Here is a 14,035-nt window from a genome sequence, read left to right as displayed (position 1 = left end):
AAAGATGCTTGATACAATTTCAATTTTCTTGAATTTACCAAGGCTTGATTTATGACCCAAAATGTGATCTATCCTGAAGAATGTTGCATGTGCACTTGAGAAGAATGTGTAATCTGCTGTTTTTGGATGTAATGTCCTATAGATATCTATTAAATCAAGCTGATTTGTTGTGTCATTTAAAGCTTGTGTTTCCTTATTAATTTTCTGTCTGGATGACCTGTCCATTGGTGTAAGTGGGGTGTTAAAGTCCCCCACTATGATTGTGTTACTGCTGATTTCCTCTTTCATAGTTGTTAGCATTTGCCTCACATATTGAGGTGCTCCTATATTGGGTGTATATATATTTACAATTGTTATCTCTTCTTCTTGGATGGATCCCTTGATCTTTATGTAGTGTCCTTTCTTGTCTCTTGTAACATTTTTTATTTTAAAGTCTATTTTATCTGATATAAGTATTGCTACTCCAGCTTTCTTTTGATTTCCATTTGCATGGAATATCTTTTTCCATCCCCTCACTTTCAGTCTGTATGTGTCCCTAGGTCTGAAGTGGGTCTCTTGGAGACAGCATATATAGGGGTCTTGTTTTTGTGTCCATTCAGCCAATTTGTGTCTTTTGGTTGGGGTATTTAGTCCATTTACATTCAAGGTAATTATTGATATGTATGTTCCTAGTACCATTTTCTTAATTGTTTTGGGTTTGTTTCTGTAGGTCCTTTTCTTCTCTTATGTTTCCTGCTTAGAGAAGTTCCTTTAGCATTTGTTGTAAGGCTGGTTTGGTGGTGCTGAATTCTCTTAGCTGTTGCTTGTCTGTAAAGCTTTTGATTTTTCCATCAAATATGAATGAGATCCTTGCTGGGTAGAGTATTCTTGGTTGTAGGTTCTTCTCTTTCATCACTTGAAGTATATCATCCCACGCCCTTCTGGCTTCCAGAGTTTCTGCTGAGAAATCAGCCGTTAACCTGATGGGAATTCCCTTGTATGTTATTTGTTGTTTTTCCCTTGTTGCTTTTAATAACTTTTCTCTGTCTTTAATTTTTGTCAGTTTGACTACTATATGTCTTGGCGTGTTTCTCCTTGGGTTTATCCTGCCTGGGACTCTCTGCACTTCCTGGACTTGGGTAGCTATTTCCTTTCCCATGTTAGGGAAGTTTTCCACTATAATCTCTTCCAATATCTTCTTGGGTCCTTTCTCTCTCTCTTCTCCTTCTGGGACCCCTATAATGCGAATGTTGGTGCGTTTAACATTGTCCCAGAGGTCTCTTAGGCAGTCTTCAGTTCTTTTCATTCTTGTTTCTTTATTCTTTTCCACATCAGTGATGATCACCATTCTGTCTTCCAGGTCACTTACTTGCTCTTCTGCCTCAGTTAACCTGCTATTGGTTCCTTCTAGTGTATTTTTCATTTCAGTTATTGTGTTGCATATCTCTGTTTGTTTGCTCTTTAATTCTTCTAGGTTTTTGGTAAGCTTTGCTTGCAACTTTTTGATCTTTGCATCCAATCTTTTTTCAAAGTCCTGGATCATCTTCACCATCATTATTCTGAATTCTTTTCCCGGAAGAGTGACAATCTCCTCTTCATTTAGTTGTTTTTCTGGTGTTTTATCCTGTCCCTTCATCTGGTACACAGTCTTTTGCCTTTTCATTTTCTCTGACTTTCTGTGGCTGTGATTTTCAGTTCCACAAGATGAAATACTGCTGATACTGCTTGATTCTGCTGTCTGCCCTCTTGTGGAGGAAGCTGTCTAGGAGGCTCCCGGGTGCTTCCTGATGGGAGGGACTGATGGTGGTTTGGGCTGGGTGGATGGAGCTCAGTAAAACTTTAATCCAATTTGGTGGGTGGAGCTCAGTGACACTTTAATCTGCTTGTCTGCCAATGCGTGGGGCTGTGTTCCCACCCTGGTGGTCATTTGGCCTGAGGCGACCCAGCACTGGAGCTTACAGGCTCTTTGGTGGAGCTAATGGTGGACTCTGGAAGGGCTCACGCCAATGAGCACTTCTCAGAACCCCTGCTGCCAGTGCCCCTGCCTCCTCGGTGAGCCACAGCTGCCCCCCACCTCTGCAGGAAACCCTCCAACACCAGCAGGTAGGTCTGGTTCAGTCTCCTATGGGGTCACTGCTCCTTCCCCCTGGGTCCTGGTGAGCACACTTTTTTGTGTGCCCTCCAAGAGTGGAGTCTCCGTTTCCCCTAGTCCTGTGGAGGTCCTGCAATCAAATCCCGCTGGCTTTCAAAGTCTGATTCTCTGGGGATTCCTCCTCCCATTGCTGGACCGCCAGGTTAGGAAGCCTGACGTGGGGCTCAGACCCCTCAGGACTTCTGCGGTATAACTGTTCTCCAGCTTGTGAGTCACCCACCCAGCATTTATGGGATTTGATTTTAATGAGATTGTGCCCCTCCCACTGTCTCACTGCGGCTTCTCCTTTGCCTCTGGATGTGGGGTAGTTTTTTTTGGTGAGTTCCAGTGTCTTTCTGTCGATGGTTGTTCAGCAGTTAGTTGTAATTCCGGTGCTCTTGCAAGAGGGAGTGAGTGCACGTCCTCCTACTCCGCCATCTTGCTACCTCCTCCTGCATTGTTTTAGTGAAGTTTATTCCCCCATACACGGTGTTCAACTTCTAATGTTGTTCCTCAAGGAGGCACAGCCTTGGTATATCCACAGTTACCCTCAGATCACTGTATCACCATGGTTTGGGTACGCTCTCTTCCAGTCTTTCCTTAACCACACCCAGCTATTAAAATCAAAAAATTGTGGCTGGTTGCTCTATTATTTTCAACAGTGCCCTGGAGCATAAACTGGTCTATAAACAATCCTATCTAATTCTGGTTCCTTTGAAGAAACAGTTTCTGAGACCAGTGTTTGATTTTTCTTCTGACCTTAGGAAGGCTCTTATGATTTTTATTCCCTGGTTCTTACCTGCAAACCAGCTGGCCTATAGTTTAGCCTGCTCGACTCTCCTCTGAAATGCCTTTTACCACAACCTCCACTGTTCTTGTGAGTGCCTTCAGGTTTGAACTCCTTCATTCTCCATTGCAAATGAAGTCAGCTCCTTTGGGAAGAAATTAGGAGCTATATGTGTTATGGTCTGTTTCTCCCTCTGACCAAATCTCTGAGCCAGGACTCTGAAGCCAGGTGTGGCGACAATGGCAAAGTTTTCTTTGAGTAACACTCCCGCTCTAGGAGCTGACCTCAGTGTGGAGAAAGGGGATACTTTCTAAACTCTCCCAGCTTGCCTCTCTTGGGAGGAACCACTAACTTACAACCCAAGGCAACAGTGATCTGGGTCCCAGTATTCTCAGCATGCCACACCCAAACTCCAGAATTTGAGGCTGGGTGGAAGGAGTCCCCACTGTTCAACTGCTTTCACCCAGGACTTAGCAACAGCAATAAGTAGCTGGGGCAGGATGAGAAACGCTGATGTCCAGTTCCTCTGGGAAGAAAGCCGCTAGTCTAGGTGAAAGGTGGGGGCCAGAGGGCAGCCCTGTGTTCTTGGCTAGAGTAAATCTTAAGTGGAATCTCTACCTGGCTGAGCTGGTTAGGGGGATGAAGGAAGCAATACTGGCTTAAAAACCACAGACTCTCTTCTTCCTTACCAAATTTTCACAGATGTTCTTGAATAAGTGTTTCTTCAGTTGCTGTTCACCTTTAGAACCATTTCCAGAGACTTTAAATGACTGGAATTCAGGGGTTTTTAAAAACCACTTTCACCAGTTTCACTGGCGAGCAGGACAACAGAGCTCCTCACGTTATCCTGCCAGAAGTCGATCACCCATTTGTCCTTTAACATGGAGGCGAAGGAAGCAAAATGCTGGGGCTGTATATGTGCTATCTCATTTAATCTTCACAACTGTAAGGCAGATATTACAGACCTGACTTTTACAGACCATGAAACTGAGTCCCAGAGTCCAAGTAAAAAAGTAAATAGGTGGCAACTATCTGATTCAAAACCAGGTATAACTGCCTCCAAACCGCATGTTCTTGACGAAGCCCATCCTTTCACCTCTGATACAGATACTTTTAAAAACCAGACCTCATGAGACAGTTATATCCCTATGCAGGCACAATGATTTCTTTAGGTAGTACATCAATTTCCTCCTCCTCCAGATCTTTTATAATAGTATCATGAGAAGTACTATTCTGTTTCCTCATGCCTTGAGCTACATTCCCACAAAGGTTCTATGACCAGGGGATTGTTATCTTTTCTGTACTTTTGAAATCTGTTCTCCTGAAGAGCAAGGTAGGTCTGACGTACACTGTGTTTGGTTCTTTGATTATTATGAACATTAAGATGACAAGGTCTCTTTGCTCCCAAGATTACCATTATGCACAAGCACAGATACAAAGCCAAGCAAAAATGTCATTAAGAAATGATACCTCCTTTAAAAAAGATCCACACTTATTTTGAAGATTCTTAGATACAAAATTATCAGATTTCTGGGGAAAGTTTAATATACCAAAAAATTCATAGTCACAACTCACCAGTCACTAATAACATTCTACTTTAAAGGTGATTTCATGCTTTTTAATATATTTTAAATTAATAAGTGCCAATATTTTAAAAATTTTAAAAATTCTTACCATCCAGATTTAAACCAAAACAAAATCTAAAAAAAAAAACTGATAAATCTAAAATATATAAGCAGCAATCTTTCTCTATAGTCACATGCCTAAAAGAAGTAAAATTTAAAAATAAAAAGACATGTCAATCTAGATTTGAAAGTTTAGTCTTTATCTCTATTTGGCTCCATTTATCACTGTTACAAAAAAAAAAAAAATTGGGGGCCAGTTTTTACCACCTCAAAAAAGTCATATTTCCTGGTAACAAATTCTCCTGCTTAATTCTGATGTTGTGCTAAGTTAAGTGTTACAAGAGGAAAAAAAATAGCTACTGAAGACAAAAACCTCCTAAATTACAAGAATCATCAAGGGAACTGTGAACACATGGTAAGGAATATAGTTACATGTTATATTTAAATAAATTTTAAAGAATGCATTAGGGTGAGACTGTTTGCTCCAAGTGGCTCTTTCGCACACAACAGAGGCCCATCACACTTGTAGGGGTTCTGTCACACTTGGTCATTCCAATTAGAATCTGGCAACAGGAAAGATCCTCATGTTCAGAGTAATGTTTGTTTTTGAAGATCTTTAATCTCAACCATCAATACCTTACTGAAATAAACAAAACATCTTTTCTGAGGAAACAAAGATGGTGAGGCCTTAAAGAGGTGAATCAAAAATAATTAAAATTACTTTGTTGGTAGAAAATGACAGCACTGAAGGACAGCATCAAGTGACAGCTGCTCAAGTGACAAAGGCATCGAACAGCTATTTTAAGTTTGCCATAGTGTGCTCAATAGCTGTTTAAAGAATGCAATAAATGTACTTACCAAATATTTCCCCTCCACTAGCATATTCTGTCACCAGATAAATCATCCGTTCTGTCTCCATAACCTGGTGCAAAGGCAGGAAAGTGACAGTGATACAAATGACAGGCTGATATCATAGGAAGAGAAACTAATAACTCTTCTTTTGTCATCTGAAGTATTAATAACCATTACTGCCTAAAGGAGACTTAAAACATTAGGGGGTTGGGAGGGTGACAGATATAAATGTTATTAAGAAGAAAGGGGGAAAACAGGTATTCCTCCAAGTTCTTAGAAGTGGGAAATATTACTACTTGAGAGACAGTCCTTTTGTCATTCCAAGAGGCCTCTGCAATCTTTTAAGCTCCATAAAACTAAGAAGCAAAGAAGTTGCCAAGAACCAAAAAGTTCACGTTCGACAATGATTACTTGAAGCTCAAAAACGTCCCCCCACAAACCCAACCAAAACAAAACTTAGGGAGAACAACAGGAATCATTTAAGAACTGCACAGACATCACATACGGCTGTGCTTTTTTTAAAAATGGAAATGACAACTTTCCTGCCCACTATCCATTTATTCAAAACAAGGAACATGTTTAAAAAATTAGTTGTAGGGTGTTGTCAGTTCCTTCTTCCTTTTTTACCTTTTTCATTGAATATTTATTAAAGTACTATCTGAGTATATATGTTCATTATAAACATTCTAAATACCTAGTATATAAACAAAAGACCAAGGATTTTCCTCTTTCCAACTGCCTCCATTTTATTCCCCAGAGTAAACACTGTTAACAGCTTATTCTCTATCATTCTGGAGGAGTGCTGTCGAATAGAAATATTATGTGAGTCTCATATATAATTTTAACTTTCTAAAAGGGAGATCAACTCGATGATGAGTGATGCCTTAGAGGGTCAAGACAGGAGGGTGGGAGGGAGTCATGGGAGGGAGAGCATATGGGGATATATGTATAAATACAGCTGATTAACTTTAGTGTACCTCAAATGCTGGTACATAAGTGTAAAGCAATTATATTCCAATAAAAAGCAAAAACAAAAAGGTAAAAAGAAAAAGTGAAATTAATTCTAATAATATATTTTATTATCATTAATATTATTTCAAGTTTCAATTAACAGCTCCAATTTTTATGTTTACATTAATTAATATTAAATAAAACTAGAAATCCAGTTCCTCGTGAACTCTAGTCACATGTTAATACACAATAACCACGTGTGGCTAGTGGCTATCACAGTAGGCAGTACAGTTCTACACTTTCACTACACTTCACAGTTAATTCTTCTATCAAATTATGCCCTAGTGTCTCCATTGTTGACATCGCTTTACATTCATACCATAGCAGTGTTGTGCATTACCTTACAATAACAGATTCGTCTCTTCTTTTCAATGGTTCCATGGTAACTGTATGCATGCACAGTATTTTAATTTTTCAATCTAATAACTGTGTCTTTTTTTTTCACTTTAATTTAAAAACTCTCTATAGACTGGTGATAACAGCCCACTGTCACATGTATTGCTTCCAAGTTCTTTATGTGTTGATTTAGATTAAAAAATGTAAGTCCCCTAAATATATGCAGGTGTTTAGAAAAAAAGAAAAGAAAAAAAATAAATGTCATGTTGTATATCTCCTTTGTACCAGGCCTTTTATTGACTGTAAATTTTTTAAATTTTTTAAATTTTATTGAAATATAGTTGATTTACAATGTTGTCTTTAATTTCAGATTTTTTTTTTTTTGAACTTTTGAGAAGTTCAAAAACTTTCCTATATAGTTATCTCTATTTGGCTCACTCTATAAACCCGAGGAGACTAAAGCTTTAGCAAATGAGCTCAAAACTACCTTGACAATTCAACAGCCATTCTCACCTTGGCATCTCAGAATCTCCCATTAACAATATTAGCTGCCAGACAACAAAAATCAAAGCCGAAAAGAGGGCAGCGTTCAAAGCCAGGGCTGAAAGTATATAAACCTTATAGGCTAATGAAATCTTGGGTAAGAAAGGTAAATTTGCAGATTTCAGTTACAGGGTGAATACCTATAAGTTAACCTCTTGAGAAAGGTCAGCCTAATAAGCTCTACAACTATTTAAAGATGATTTATTTTAAAAAGTGAGGTCAAGAAGTTTACTCAGTCTGTCAGGATAGGAAGGAAGCAGAGGTTAGACACCTCTGAGTTTGCAGATACAGGTCTTCAGGCAACCCCAGGAAGCTTTCATGGGTTTCCTTCTGGGGCACAACAGAGGCTTGGTTCAACATAGTCTAGTCTGATGAATTTCAGCAGGCCTCCTCCTGCTGATATAATTCATTTCATTATGTGAGCAGCTGATGCCAGAGACAAGCCCTAACGCTGCAGCCTTAACCACACACACTAATATCAAGACGTGCTTTCCTTCCCATAAAAGTAACAGACTATGAAAGCTTGCCTGTTGTGCCTTGGATGTATTCTTTCCACTCTTACACATGATCCCGGGGTCTGGCCCAGTAAGCATTTACTGCAGGCTAACAGCAGCAAATGAATTGAGTGGGAGGCCACTTCCTGCAGAACTAGGTGATGGTTGATCGGGTAGCAAGCAGTGAGCAGGGCTGGCCAACACATTGCAATGAGAAGCACCTCAAAACCCCACCTCTCCCAAAATACCTCTTCTACCAGCCTGCTAAGGCAAGGTCCATCTCTCCTATTTGGCTTAAAATTCCAGCCATTAGATTTACTGCTTTTGCAGTAAGGCTAGGGAATCACTTTTGATGATGGCATGAAACATGCATGCTTCTTAGGAAGGTAAGAAAACTAGAACAGAAATCTCTTCCATTATACAGAATCAATCTCCTGGTTATCAAACTAATCAAATGCTACCTTAGAAAATGAAGTCTAGGACCCTATTAGAATAGAAAGGACATAGGTTCTGACTGATACAAGAAACCATACTTAAAATATCCTTGCCAACATAATTCATAACATGATCACAGAAATTAGTATTTAAATAATGTAAAAATTAATATGATTTCTGTCTCTCAAAATTCTCTGTTCCTTTTGGTTTTTCCATTCTGCTGTAAGATTCTGACTTAAGTTCTCATCTAATCTTTTTGTGTAACTCTAAGAATAGCATTCATGTTTTAAAGAACAAATTATAAAGGCCTACCTAGGTAAGTTAGACCTTACTAGTAGATATGCAAGGGAAACAGAAGTACTGAGTTGGGGGATAAGAGAGTTGGGAAAAAAGTAGGATGAACATACCAACATAGAAACAAAAAAAAGTTGCAGATGTTCACCCACCCACCTTCTCTTTGAAAGTAACCACAGACACAAGTGACCATTCTGGGTTCTCTGTTACCATACACTACACCACTAGTGATCCTACCTGGTAAAGCCTGATAATATGGGGGTGGCAAAGCATCTTCATAATTTGAACTTCTCGGAAAATCTTTTTCAAGTTTTCTTCATCCAGCTGGGTCTTATCTATGATCTTGATAGCAACCTGACAACAGAGAAAGAAAATTTACTCTGATGCATTATTAAAAGGAATTTACTCAGGAAAATTAAATCCACTTTAAAACGTATTCCACAAAATACAAACTTCCAGTATTGTGTTTACAGTACGTCAATGAAGAAAATAAATTTGCTCTTTTTAAAAAGAGAGGAAATGGATTCCTAGCAAGTTGGTCTCAAAGGAACAGACTCCAAAAGCTAATGGGTCTTCTGCCATTTCTTAAATTGCTCCTACAGTAAAACGCCAGGATAAAACATTTTATTATCTGCAGATGTGGTCACAGTTTAGGCAAATCATACTCTGGTGCAGAGAATGGTATGCAGGGCCACTTATTAAAACAAAAAGCTTATATCATAAATATGCAGTGACTTAGTAAGGACCTACCAGAAATTCCACAGGTGCATCTGTAACTCAGTAACAGTAGTGGCAGTGTTGACGGTGGTGGTGGTAACACCAGCAGTTACTATATACTGAACACTTACTGTATGCCAGGCACAATGCTTAGTGCTTTGCAGGTACTAACTCATTTAAACCTTACAACACTCCATAGTATTGTTAACCTTATTTTACAAATATGGAAACTGAGACAAAAAGAGATTAAGTAATTATCCAAGATTAAGTAATTTATAGCTAGTATGTGGTAAAGCCAAGATTGAAGCCCAGGTGCCTCAGCTTTAGAGTCAAATTCTAACGATAACTCTACAAACACCTGGAGATCTTTCTGTGCTGTATATACACTTCTTCAGCATAAAACATCTTTCTACTTTGCTCATAATTCTTAGGATACTCAGCAGCACACATATTTAAAAACAGAATGATGAAAAAGACTTTTTTTAATCTACTAAATCTAAACTTCCTCCTTATTCTTAGTGAAATACTCAAAATACTGGGTTGCTCCCAAATATCTCTATAGCTCAGTTTCAATTGCTCAATCAGTATGTAATCAACGAATATTAGTTGGATGAGGGACCAGAACTAGGCAAATTCTAGCCCCTTTCAATTCTTAAAATTCTATGATTCTATACACTGGGGGAGGAAGGGAAAATTTATACTTACTGAGAAAAAAAGGAAAAAGAAAAACCAGAGAAGCAAAAATGTCAATACTAAAAATTTAGCCCAAGAAAATAAAGACAGTATGCAACTATACATGGTAGATGATTCAATGTATGAATGAGCAGCATAACAGTAACTCTGGAGCTGTTTCAGATGTGAGAGTGAGAACTAACGGGAGAAAGGCACAGGCAGATAAATTTCAGCTCAATTTAGAGTGAAGCCCTGCTTGATGATGGAATGTGATAAAATGAGGTGGCTGTCGCTTGAGCTACAAAGATTAACAAGACACAGCCTTCACTTAAATGAGCTCACAATCTAGTAGAGGAAAGACATGTGAAACAGCCAACTATACAGCATCGGAAATACAATCAATATATGCACACAGTAGAAGCAGAACAGAGGATGAAGTATGACCTTCACCTGGGGAAGAATAAGTAGACATAGGGAAAGACTTCACAAAGAAGAAAGAACTTGAGAGAGAATTGAGATGGGCAAAAAAGAGGGAAGAGAATTTTATAAGGACAATATCAGAATCATTAACAAGTCTCACCAGCTGCTTGAACTCCGAATAAGAAGTCTTGAACCATAATGACCCCCAACCACCAGCATTTCTACTTCCACCATGCCAGACCACATACAGGACCTTAACTCCGGCAACTGGTCTAGCATCTGCAGCTGGTCCTCTAAGAACAATTTCCAAAACAACAATAATAAAAAATCACAATACACAGTGTCTTTTGGTAGAACAAATATCTGGGTCTTAATAGTAACTAATTATTAATAAAACCTTACACATGAGTAGCACATTATAGTTTACAGAGTGCATTCATATATACAACAAGCTTAGAAACTTGCAGACATATGCCTTATAGCAGAGCTTCCCAACTGGTGTGCTGGAAATGGGTTACAGAATAGGTGAGTAGGTGACAGTGGATCACCTCCAGCTTCAAGGAACCTCAAGTGTTTGCCCCACAGAAAATATTATCATCTCCTGTGTGTGCCACGATGCACAAAACGGTGGAAAGCACTATTAGGGTTTGTTGATCATCCACTGTCCAAGAACTGGGCCTGAAATCTCCTCTTCTGCCCATGCCTACTAATAGAAGGCAGAGAAAAAGTAAGAGGCTAGGGGTGTAGAATGAGGGCCTTCAATGCATTTGACCATATTTTTATACTGTTTCATCCCTGAGAAGGTATTAGAACACACTGGAATTGGGAGAGTCATACAGTAGGGCCTCCTGATTCACAGTGGACTCTCAATTTCATTTGCATTCTGAGGCAACAGGACTTTCATATACATAAAAAGAAAACCAAACTTAATCATCTTATCTTTTGGGGAAAAAATGCATTAAGTATAATCTTAGAAGTAAATACAGAGAGGTTTTTATAGATAAAAACATCAAATTCCTGTCTACTCTACAGTGAGATTCAAGCTTCAACAAGACATGGAGAGGCGAAGCTTTACCTAACAGCTGAATATGATGACAAGATGCCTGGGTTCAAAATCTTGGAATTGTCCCGTAACATATAACCTTGGGCAAGTTACTTAATTTTTCAATGGCCCCTTATCTATAAAATGTGGGCAACAATAGAAGTTACTTTGAAGGTTGCTGGGGATTAACTTATAACCTGCTTAGGGTAACACCTGGCACGCAACATACATTAACTACAGGTACTGCTATTATTTCCTTGTTTCTGGAGTCAAGCCTTAAATGTTAGACATTCTTTGACAAGGAATAGATTTGCTTCACTAAGTGACATAATCCTGGAAACACATCAACCCTTCTTAAAAGGCGAGTTGGGGGGGCCTATAAGTGAAATAGCTAACAATTTGTGGGCATCGTTCAGAACTGGCTGCTTCCAGCTGGTGTGGGAAGAACATGGAAGGAATGGAGCTGGGAAGAAAAGGCATTCGATTCAGCAAAGTCACACTGAGCCACAGGATGGAACCCACAGCAAGACCTGCTCCTGACGGCTGGACCAGAGAGAGAGAGGGCTGCTTCCTCAAGGCAGGCCAGGCCCCCTCCCTCCATGCTAAGTAGCTAACACCAGGGAGGAAGTCACAGTGCTGCTTGGCACACGCGCCTGATGGGACCACTTAACAGAGAAGGGAAGTTCCTCATACTTAGCTCCCACCATAGCTGCAAACTGAAGAGTGGAAGTTTTCTAAAGAGCAATACCAAGTCAGAGAGAAGGCAGGTGGCAAGCAGATATGCTCATTTTGAGAATACCTGAAGAGACCAATGATCACGAATTTTCATGCTACAGATTACTGGAGGCCATATAATAAAGATTTCAGTTTAAAGTATACATACTTAGTTGCTTGAAAAATAAAATGCGTCAATAACAAAAGGTAAATGGGGGGTAAACAAGATAAACTCTCAAAGAACGTTTTTAGATGAGTGCTAAAAATCTATGACTCACATACTTGTACTTACATATGAAAAGCATAACAAATAAAGAAGGAAACTTCCAATACATTACCAACAGCCCATGTATTTCTTAAGTCTGACTGCTCTACACAGAATCCTTTTATCTTGCAAAGAGTATGATACTCTGAATTGACACTAGTATTAACCCAACATGGCATTGTATCAAACATGTTGCTAAAGAGATACAGATTGCCTGGAGTCCTTAAGAATTTCCTTATCCAATATATTTCCATTCAACGAATTTTTTTTAATACACATGTGGTATGAAGAAAAGTTAAATTCAGACTGTGCCAAATTTAAAGTCGTAGTTCTTTATTCATTCTAGAAGGGGAAAACTGCCATTTCCCCTTGTCAGTTCTCACTTCTACACCACGGTTCCTTTAACTCTTAACTCATTTTTACAAGTGCAGTAACGCTCTTAGGGAATGAAGTTGAAGAAAATAGTGTTTTCCTCACAACAGGCAATAATTCACTTGCATATGCTGATATCACATTCACAGTCACGATAAGGTGGCAATAAAAGCCAATGAGCCAAGCAAAGGTTCAGTATTCAGGTCAACACATCACCCTTCCTCCTCACCCATCAGAAATAAGTAGGTCTCTTCACTCGAGGATATGCTCTGACAAACGGGCAGTTAAAAGAAAGGAACTATTTAGGAAGAAAATGTAAAGACCATAATTGCTAAAATTCCTGCAAAAAGAGAAAGAGCTCTCTCTTAAACTAGTATGTAGATGCAATGCATAATAATTTCACAGAATATAGTAAACAGACAATGCTTTTAAGAAGGGAAGAAAAAACATTATGACAGTGTGGAGAAAGGCTTATTTTTAGAAAAGCTTATTTTTTTTCTATATTCCTTTAAGGAAAGAAGTCTACTTCTCATTGAAACGCACTAACATTTAGGCAGACATCAAATTTTTTGCCACTGTGAATTATTTTCAAGGGGTTGTTATGTTAACTTCTGTAGCTAAGTTTGTATTCTCTTATTTCTATGACAGAGCTTATCTAGTACTCTAGATTATTTTCAGCTCAGATCTAGAATCATTTTATGATCTAGATCTGTGCTAATACAGTAGGCACCCAGCCACATGTGACTACTGAGCACCTGAAATGTGGCTAGTTCAAACTGATACACTATACATGGGAAATATACACATTTCAAAGCCTTAATATTAAAAAGGGAATGTAAAATATCTCACTGATAATTTTTACATTGATTACATGTAGAAATAACATTTTGGATATAGTAGATAAATAAAATATATTATTAAAACTAATTTCAAGGAAAAAGCAACCCTATGTAATGGGAAAAGTATTTACAAATCGCATATCTGATAAGGGGTTACTATCCAAAATATAGAAGGAATTCATACAACTCAGGTAAAAAAAAATCCAATTTAAAAATGGGCGAAGGATCTAAACAGACATTTTTCCAAGGAGGACACATAAATGGCCAACAGGTACATGAAACTGGTGCTCAACATCACTAGCCATCAGGCAAATGCAAATCAAAACCACAATGAGATACCACCTGCTGCCTGTTAGGATGTCTATTATCAAAAATGCAAAAGATAACAAATGCTGGCAAGTAAATGAAGAAAGGGGAACCCTTGTACACTGTTGGTGGGAATGTAAACTTGTACAGCCACTAGGAAAACTGTATGGAGGTTCCTCAAGAAATAAAAAATAAAACTAC

The 14,035-nt window shown here is 38.6% G+C and overlaps 1 protein-coding gene across 9 annotated transcripts in view; it reads right to left on the bottom strand.

Moving 5' to 3' along the window:
- The window catches only part of SIK3 (SIK family kinase 3), a 295,319-nt gene that overhangs the window by 107,550 nt on the left and 173,734 nt on the right, over positions 1-14,035 (bottom strand). For 8 of the 9 annotated variants that reach the window (XM_057747818.1, XM_057747824.1, XM_057747819.1 and 5 more), the window contains 2 exons: positions 8,725-8,841; positions 5,381-5,444 (listed from right to left, as the gene is read on the bottom strand). In XM_057747818.1, the coding sequence (XP_057603801.1) occupies positions 5,381-5,444; positions 8,725-8,841 (181 nt within the window). Of the gene's footprint in view, positions 1-5,380; positions 5,445-8,724; positions 8,842-10,456; positions 10,572-14,035 lie in introns of those variants that run through there. The other variant, XM_057747822.1, reaches the window with a different exon arrangement.

Source organism: Hippopotamus amphibius, chromosome 9 (assembly GCF_030028045.1).
Source record: "Hippopotamus amphibius kiboko isolate mHipAmp2 chromosome 9, mHipAmp2.hap2, whole genome shotgun sequence".
Taxonomy (NCBI): Eukaryota; Metazoa; Chordata; class Mammalia; order Artiodactyla; family Hippopotamidae; genus Hippopotamus; species Hippopotamus amphibius.
Note: the sequence above shows the minus strand (reverse complement) of the source record. Positions and strands in the feature narration are given on the sequence as shown.